General features: G+C 41.3%; 1 protein-coding gene across 3 annotated transcripts; it reads right to left on the bottom strand.

The window, feature by feature from the left end:
• Window positions 1-1414: 1414 nt before the first annotated feature.
• Window positions 1415-7853, bottom strand: stx7l (syntaxin 7-like). 3 transcript variants are annotated; one of them, XM_068577737.1, is made up of 11 exons: window positions 7814-7834; window positions 6642-6785; window positions 5808-5901; window positions 5567-5636; window positions 5132-5222; window positions 4916-5053; window positions 3822-3868; window positions 3649-3739; window positions 3484-3556; window positions 3206-3288; window positions 1415-2758 (listed from the first exon to the last, which is right to left on the bottom strand). In XM_068577737.1, exons 3-11 carry the CDS (start codon window positions 5890-5892, stop codon window positions 2663-2665), a joined length of 774 nt encoding a protein of 257 aa, XP_068433838.1. In that variant the 5' UTR covers window positions 5893-5901; window positions 6642-6785; window positions 7814-7834; the 3' UTR covers window positions 1415-2662. The 3 variants fall into 3 exon arrangements, with proteins under 3 accessions (XP_068433838.1, XP_068433836.1, XP_068433837.1); XM_068577735.1 differs by lacking the exon at window positions 6642-6785 and having other exon boundaries at window positions 7814-7853; XM_068577736.1 differs by lacking the exon at window positions 7814-7834 and having other exon boundaries at window positions 6642-7542.
• Window positions 7854-9051: the final 1198 nt, after the last annotated feature.

The following is a 9051-nucleotide window of genomic DNA, read 5'->3' as shown; positions in this document are numbered from 1 at the left end:
GTTAATGAAGATAGACATAACTAATTTATTAATAAGTTTATTAACAACTGGTGCGGGTTATCATCTGAGTTAAAGGTGGAGGTGAATTTCTAAAACACTGTAAAGCAATCACTGTGTAATCCAGATATTTGTAAGTCGATTAAATACCCCATTGCATTATCCAAAGCGGTTATCGTATCCTGGGTCGCGGGGAGGCTGCAGCCAATCCCAGCCAGCAGCAAAGCAAAGAACAGGTCGCAGGGCACATGTAGAGACAGACAACCATTGCTACGAGCAATTTAGGCTCCAATTAACCTGAGCTGCATGTTTTTTGGACTGTGGGAGGAACCCTGGGCCCCTCTTGCTGTGAGCTGACAGCGCGAGCCACCACACCACCGTGCAGCCCTTCAATTAAATAGAATACAATATTCTCAAAGGATAAATAGCATAAAAAGTGATTTGCGTTGTACTTATAAACTTAACTGACACGTTCCCTATTGCTTACAACATTTTTTTGTTATTTGCTTAGGTAAATCAGAGACAAAGCATCTCTTTTCAAAGTCAAATAGGTCTCACATGTAAACTGCAAGTATCCGTCATCACATAGTCAAACTTGTTGCTGTTGCTTGGATCAACATGTTGGGTGTTTGCAGCTCAGGTACGAGTCATTTTAAACGAAATAATGTTAAAACATTTGATAAAAGTACGAGTCATTTTAAACTACATAATGCACATTTGATAAATACATGAATTACACGTTGAATTTACACATAATTTCCTCCGTCCATGACTGTAAATGTCTTATTGTGTGCTTACTTGGCGAGTACTTTATGAAGAACGCAGTCATACCTAAGTTATACTTCTGAAAGAAAAACTTTGGCCAAGAAATGTTGCATGTCATGGGTTATAGGAACGACAATATTTTAAACGCCGAGTTAATGATGTTCTCAATAAACAGGAAGACGCGCTTGCGTCACAGGCAGATGCAGTTGATGACTGTTTTAACTGTTCAGCAGCTGTCGCCAACATCGTGCTGAGTTTCATCACTTTGATCGAGCGTTCCTCATCGAGCATTTAGGCCACGACACCATTTTTCCGTTCCATGTGTCCAAATTGTGTTTGGGCCTGAATCCCGGTTTATTTTCGCCCACGGAAAGAAACTTGAATGTTGTTTTCCAGCGTCGCTCCCAGTAGACAAAAGTTGTACTGAAGCAGTTCAGTTAAATGTCTTGACCAAAGTTGAGAAATAGTCGTCGACGGAATCTTCCCAAAAGTGTTGGTGACAATTATGCTTTTTTTGGGAATTACAGGAACACTGTGGAAAAGTTTTAACCCGAAAAATAAAAAACTAATATAATACACGGGCCTTTTACTGCAGAATAATCGTCATGCACAAAAACTTTAGTTGAAGAATAACATCAGAATGGCACATACAAATGTTCACACTCACAATTTATTCCGCACACTACAGGCATCTCAGAAATACAAATATACACGTGACCATCATTTTACATACAAGTCAAATGGTCGAAGCAAAAAATAATTAGTGTTTGCTCTCGCTCACTTTACTTTCAGTTACATATGTGGTTCCTTCATATGAGGAATAAAGAGATGAAGACGGTTGGTTGCTGTTGGTTGTCACTCACAGAAACTGTTTTTCTCTAAGTCCCGCCCCCACACACAGGTGTTTTCACTTAATTTGGCTGATTAGACTTCTCCTCTGGACTGCTGTTGATTGACGTGGCTTTAGGGCCAGCCAGATAATGGGAAACACCTGTGTGGTGTGTGCAGCCTTCACAAGAAGCAGACCTCAGTAGAGTCGAGTACAACGAACCATAAAACACATTAAACACCATCGCTCTCTGTGTGGGATCATCTCTGATGCTGTGACATGCAATTTCATTTTAATAACAATGACTTTCGTTGACGCCCATTCAATCTCTCTGAGCTGAACATTTAAAAACAAAAAGGAAACACCCTGCCGACTTCAAAGTAAGAACAATATCTTGACTTGGAATGACTGGTGGCAGTGGAGTGTATTACATGGTCCCAATCACAGGAGTTAGTGTGGGCACGCGTGGCACTTCTCAATTTATCAATAGACTACAAGAGCAGGACGGGACGTGGTATAGAAACAATTCATTTGAATTCATTATAAAATAAAGGAAATGACAGGGAAATGTCACTGAGAGCCCTGCATTGCAATGAGGTGAATGCAGTTTTATTGCGTGAGTTTTACATATCTGACTTGAATTAAGAAAGCAGCTGCTGCAATATCGCTGATCTGAGGGTTCATCGCCTCCTTCCTGCATGAGGACACTTGCTGCTCCGTTGCAAAACCAAGTGAGGACTAAAACATTTAACCTTTCCCGTAAAGTAAATCACGCCAAAGTCAGACACGAATAATTCAATTAAAGCTGTGATAACGATAAAGACCTCGACCCTAGATTTGTTCTCACAGTGAAGGAGTGTGCAGTACTGTCAGTAAGGTCGGCTGCATCTCAAAACTATAATCGAGTGAAAGAAAGACAGACCAAATGACTCCCCTCGGGAGAGGGGTGAGAAGAGGAGGAAGAGGATGTCGAGGATGAAGAGGGATAGGTGCTTCATGCTTTTTGTCCAGGTTGATGACTAACCAGGAGAGGCGGATGAGAGGAGGAGGAGGAGGAGGAACAAACAGCCTTCAGTTTTTGACAGAAGCCCAGATGATGACTCCAATAATAACAGCGACTACGAGAAACACGATCAGCAGGATGCACATCTTCTTCCGGGAGCTTTGCTGGAGGGAAGGAGGGGAATAAAAGCATAAAGAGGTTGCTTTTGTAATATATATATATATATATATATATATATATATATATATATATATATATATATATATATATATATATATATATATATATAGTATTCAATATAATCTGGATCCTAATGGTATGAATCTGATCATCTTGTGACTCAGTTTTTATCTTTTCCTTTCCCCTTTACGCCTCTTTATCTACATCTATTGCCAAAGGAAACTTACTAAGAACTGAATTACACACAGGAGGCGTCACACATGCACATATATTCCTACCTTCAAAGAGCCCGAGAGCCATCTCTCTTACTCAGATCTATTCATTGCTCCACCAGTTACAGGTTAACTTCTCCAACTGTTATACATCATAATTCTTCTCCTCTCTTCCTCTCCTCAATCCCTTCCCATCCCCTCCGTCCTCTTGACTTTTACCTGGTAGGCTGCAGCGCGGGACAGCTGCTGGGTCGCCCTCTGGACATTCACATCTGCACTCTCCACATTGGCTTCTATACTGTCTGCAGAACACACACAGGAAACACACACGGTGTACACGCAGCAGGTGGCAGAAAGAGGAAGCACACACGCGGAATAAATGTACACGCTAGATAACTAGACAGTGATATGATTCTTTGTGTCATTTGTTCATTATTAACCTCTATTCAAGGTGCAAGTTGTTATAATAAATCTCCGAGCAGGTGTCAAAAGCTCACCTATCATGTCTCCCTGCTCGTGGACCATCATCCCCAGGTCCTTGAAGATGTCATTGATATCTGTGATGTCCGACTGCGCGACACAGAGAGAGGTGGTTCATGTGCAGCTGATGGGATGCCGTACGCATTAAGTGCCCGTGACGAATATAGACGTCTTATTTGTACCTCCAGCTGCCTGATGGACGACTCCCTCTCCTGGATCAGCCTCAGATCTTCTTCGGTGATGGCCTCAGCTTGAGCCTGCACCTGGGAGGGTCTGCGGCGACAAATGCAATTATAATAATAGTAATAATAACAAACGGAAAATTTAAAAAAAGGACCAGAAATAGTGGACCTACTGAAGAAAATCAGGCACATTTCCGACGCTGTCGTCTGGCTGCCCTCCCTGTGGAAGGACATTAAGAAGTTTAAGTAAACAAACTGCTCTGGTGTGCTAGTAACTGCAAACACACAGTAGAGGACGTTCTTCTCTGTGATTGTGAGATGATTCATTACACACAAGGGTGTACAAAACCTACAGTGCCCATAATGCCTCATTATATGTATGATTTGATTGTGTATTATATAACGGTTGTGGAAAAAGGTCTGCTTGGCAACACGGAGCAGATTAAACCTGGACTGCAGCTCCTGATACGTTTCTTAACAACCATTAGACGCTGGAAGGAACTGTTCCTGCTTATCAGCGTGAACGCAGCAGATACAGATACTTTTCTGTGCAGTGAGATTAGCGGTGCGGGGACGGAGACGCCGAGCATGAGGGCTCTCTAGAAGGAAACCGATGTCCAGAAACATTTAGCAGCACCTTAAATGTGAGAGTGACTTCCTGTGAAACTTCTATTTGAAACTCTCAGTTCAAACAAGTATGAAGACGCCGCTGAAGGGGAGAAACCAACGACAGCAAAGAGCGCTTCAGCAGCAGCTCCTCTTAAATGTTTTTTTAACGCTCGGATTTATGTCAACATTAACAATAAATATTTTACTTTGCATTATTTATACTTTACTTTTGAATGGATGTATAATTCAGAGACATGAGAAATCTGAGAAAATGTAGAATTTCTCATTAAATACAACAACGTCTGTCCTTTGAATCTTGCTTTGGATACGAGGTAGATAGGGTCTTTTATCCAAAGCAAGACTCAAAGGACAGACGTTGTCGTATTTGTAAAGATGGTTAAGCTCCTTGAGGCAATTTTGTGATTTGTGAGATTGTGCTATATCAATAGATTTGACCTTTCTGAGGCCATCCATCCTAATGCCTGTCTCCACATATCACGCTTTTGATTACACATCGCCTGCTTTAAGTATGTGGACCGCTGGCTGCTCACTGGCGTATGGATTATAAGTCACAAATATATCATTTAACTACTATCGCACTGGTCGATCGCCCTGACCTGGTGACCTTGTGACCTTGCAGACACAGCAGGCTACTCACCGACACCCTGGAGCTCGCTCTAACTCTGGCCACACACTCTCTCTCTTTGTCGGCCGCCTGCCGCTGGGTCTTCTGGAAGCTGTTCAGGGCGGCGGAGAAGTCGTTCACCAGGCGCTCCTTCTGCAACTTTCTCTGCCGCTAAAACACACGCACAGAATAAAAAATGTTACGGTAACGGAAATCAGGACTTAGAATAGTTAAGGCGGCTCAGGGCACCTGGTCAGGGCCGACAGGAAGTGCACTGAATGCTTTGATTAGTCGGTCCGTCTCCTTCGCAAGCTGGTTGCCTTGCTGCTGTTTCTGTTGCCTGGAGACCGAAGACATTTTTATTTAGTTGTTAAAGAAGAGAAATACTGTTCAGACATTAAAAAACTAGATTGCTGAGAGTAGAAGTGGTGGGTAGTCTGATATCATGAGACATCAAGAGCAGTTGATGCGTTGAAGTGTGTGCGGAGTTGCTAATTTTGACATTAAGATGGATTTCTATTAAATGCAAAATCATGATCAACCCAATATACAAATGTTTTATGATTGATCACTTGATAACTTCACTGTGTAACTTTTTTTTCTCCACCTGCAATTAAACCGAGCTGTGCAAAGTACAGCTGTAGACCAATTAAGCAGACCGAGCCGCGCCCCTCCATTACTCACAGCGTCTGTGGCAGATGGCTGCTGTCATGCTCCGGTCCCAGCTGGGAAACGACCCTCTGCAGCTCCGAGGCTGGAGAGGAAGAAAGAAGGCAGACATTGTTTATTGTTTATCTGTACACAAGTATCCCCACGCGTCACATGATTCACTCAGTGGAACCAGTAAAAAGGGTGCAATATGAAAGTTGCTGCTGAAAGTTGGTGGTGAGGACCATGAGTGTGTGTGCGTGAGTGTGTGTATTACTCAGTTGTGTCAGTCTCTGGATGTTGGAGCTTATGTTGTGGACCAGAACACTGGGCTCCTCTTGCATCCCAGCCTGGTAGGCCATGATGGAGAGCTGTGAGGACACACAACACATTTAATCACATTAACAACACATTTAATCACATTAACAACACATTTAATCACATTCACAAGTCAGACAGAGGTCTGACTTGAAAATACTGAAAATACTGAAATTACCTGGGCATCTGCACTGAAACATTAGTTTGGTTAGTTGAAATTATTTGTGTGTGTGTCTCAGTCACAAGTTTTAAATCCTACATGATTGTGAACAACACTAAATGACTAAAAGTGGCATGCAGATATTACACATACATATACAAACATACATACATATATGCACTGAAGCTCAAAGGTTTGTGATGATCTGCCACAAAAGCTTGATTTGTTTAAGGCGGATAGCTGAGGGGAATATTCTCTATTTATTTATGATGTTAGTTGTAAAAAGTACATGTTATTTTTGTATGAAGGGTTTGGAAATAACGTCATGTTTTGTACATGCAGAACAAAACGCTGTTCAACCAGACCAATAGTTGAAAGCAAAGAAAGAGACAAAGGTCCCCTTGAACAACAGTTGAATGAGAATAGAAGAGCTCACAACCGCCAATGGTGAAAGAAACTGGAAGTTTAACATCAAAATGTATCTAACAAGTTCCTGTTTCAGTCTCAAGTGCCTGATATCATCTATAACCAGCTGCACTATTTACATGTGTGTTGCTTAAGCACGATGTCACAATAGAAATGGAGAGTTGGTATAGGGTTAGCGCTGTTGGAATAGCAGCTGAACATACTGACCAAACAGTCTGGACCTCTTCAATCTAAATACTGAGTAGCTGGAAGCTCTGTGCAATAATGGTCGAGGGTCACTTGTGCTTTTCTGCACTGGAAAACAATTTGGGGATAAAATGTTCCAGCAGCGTTCTCCCCTGACATGTACCACTGTTGGGACACAGAGGGACATCAAATAAACATACATGTTGGATTCAATCATTCTTCTTCTTTTGGAGGTGAAGCTATTTGAAATGTAAATATTATATTTGGTGTCTGACTTATAGTCTCGGTTAAAATAGTCTTAATTTGATTGATGTTTGATATTGACAGATGAGCCAAATGATAAGTGGGAGTCACTGATAAAATATTGTTGTATAGATGTAAAAATAGCATAAAAGGACTCACTTCCCTTAATTGGGCCCAGGGGCTTCCCAGACCATTAAAACAACCCCAGTAAAATACCTCAAAGTCCGTCTATTCTAAAATAAATCTGTGATTCATTCTTCTATCTGCTCTTTTGATGCATAATAACTTTGTGGTATTGCAGCAGGGCTTGTGTCAACAATGTTTACTACAAACAGGTCCAGCAGACTTGTTGTGTCGTGACCTCAGAGGACTGGCACCGCGGCGTTGTGGGAAATATATGGAAATAAACCTCTTATCTGCTGAGAAACCCCTCAAACAGAACCTGGGATCCAGCCTCCTGTTAGTTACTTGAATAATAACTTTTACTTTCATGAAACTTATTGCATATCCACCCCGTCTGCGCGCGTGCAGTGTGCGCGTGCATGTGTCCTTAATCCAGTAGCTGGCGGCGGGGAGAAGAATGCGGAAATCACATGAGCTTTACAATCACAAGAGCAGTGCTGAACAATTTACCACTATTTACAAATACGCCAGCTATTAGTATTCATGTTACTAATATTAATATTATTCGTTTTCATGGTTAATTTGAACCTCAGTCTGTGGACTCCGACGAGCAGCGGGGTCATTAAGTTACAATCAAAGTCGCAGCACAATTTTAACAGTTCTCTCTCTCCGTCGTTTTTTGTTTTCGGGAGACATATTCGTTTAAATTCCGTTGTCCCTGCAGTCTAACCGGCATCATAATTGTTATTATTATCTCGCTGGTCCCGCAGCAATGTCAATCATTCCTAAATGTTCAGCCGAGTGGCGATAAAAGTATAGACGTTTACCTTTCTGGTGACTTGCGACAGCGGTTTGCTTCCTGCTTTCCGGCCCCGCCCCCGTCACGTGACCAGACCGCTGGAAGAAATAGTACTGCTATCCGACAAAGGAAGGTTTGTGCAAAGCAATACAAAACATACCACTGGAAATCATTTCGAATCACATGACTAGCATGTATTAGACTTGTCCCATTATATTATATATAACAGAGTTCACACACTCTCTCACACACAGACACAAACACACACACACACACACACACACACACACACACAAAACTTGTGATGGTTTGCTTATGAAATGTGATGCATTCTTTTAAATTAAAATAGCAAACAGTATACTGGTGCTTTTAAATTAGCATCGCTTTAACAAGCTGCGGCATGCAAATGCTGATAACTGTTACTGCACTCAGAAAAGGTAAACATTAACTAATACATGTGGCAGAGTATTTTTAAAGTACATTAATAAAAAAAAGGACTTTTAGGTCAGCAAAAAAATAAATGAACGGTTATTGGTAAGGTAATGAACGGACGTTAGTCAAGGCTGATGTTGTTTTACCCCATTAAAGAATAATCCCAGCCTCCACACAGTGATTCACAAATCAGTAATAAAATTGTTATAAATTCTTGGCCGCAGCCCTGTATTGACCCTGACAAACATCAATTACCAAACATGTGATGTCCTAAAGAGATGTGTTGAACTAATACTAGAAATGAGAAACTTAGGTAACTGACTTTATCGGCTGCTATAAGTCTAGCAGCGCAGTGTGTGTTTGGACAGTGAGGTTCATGCAGGTTAACCACACAGCTACATAACAGATTCCTCCAGTTCAGTGTCAGTTTACTGATCAAAAGCCAGTCGGGATCATTTCGCCATTTTTAATTTGTTGTACTTGCCTTTCCCAGTCTTTTCAGCTACAAACATGGGTCCACGACACCAGGTCTCTTTTTTCGTCTTTTGAAGTTGGAGGTGCCTCAAAAAAATTGCTGCCTTTCTCTCAGTGACAGTTAGAAAACTATGAATGTGGATCACTAACATCTGCACATCTGGATGTACCAATGTTGACCCACAGGACATTGCCCTTATCTTGTTATCAGTCAGCAGAACAGTTCATTAGGTTTCTGTGCAGATTGAATTGACTTTATCAGTTAAAAAAACACTATTTACTTTGAGAGGGAATCATTTATACACTATATACATATATATAAATATATATCTACACATAATATGTATATATTTATATGTA

Source organism: Clinocottus analis, unplaced genomic scaffold (assembly GCF_023055335.1).
Source record: "Clinocottus analis isolate CAN_PGR_092001 unplaced genomic scaffold, fCliAna1.0.p SCAF_15, whole genome shotgun sequence".
NCBI lineage: Eukaryota > Metazoa > Chordata > Actinopteri > Perciformes > Cottidae > Clinocottus > Clinocottus analis.
Note: the sequence above shows the minus strand (reverse complement) of the source record. Positions and strands in the feature narration are given on the sequence as shown.

Bases quoted from the DNA above. Each gene is read 5' to 3' on its own strand.
- stx7l (XM_068577735.1), bottom strand. From the start codon at position 5,892: ATGGCCTACCAGGCTGGGATGCAAGAGGAGCCCAGTGTTCTGGTCCAC. The intron at 3,869-4,915 runs GTGAGTAGCCTG...GTCCTTCCACAG, and splicing joins GAGCGAGCTCCAGGGTGTCG to GGAGGGCAGCCAGACGACAG. The intron at 3,740-3,821 runs GTAGGTCCACTA...TTGTCGCCGCAG, and splicing joins AATGTGCCTGATTTTCTTCA to ACCCTCCCAGGTGCAGGCTC.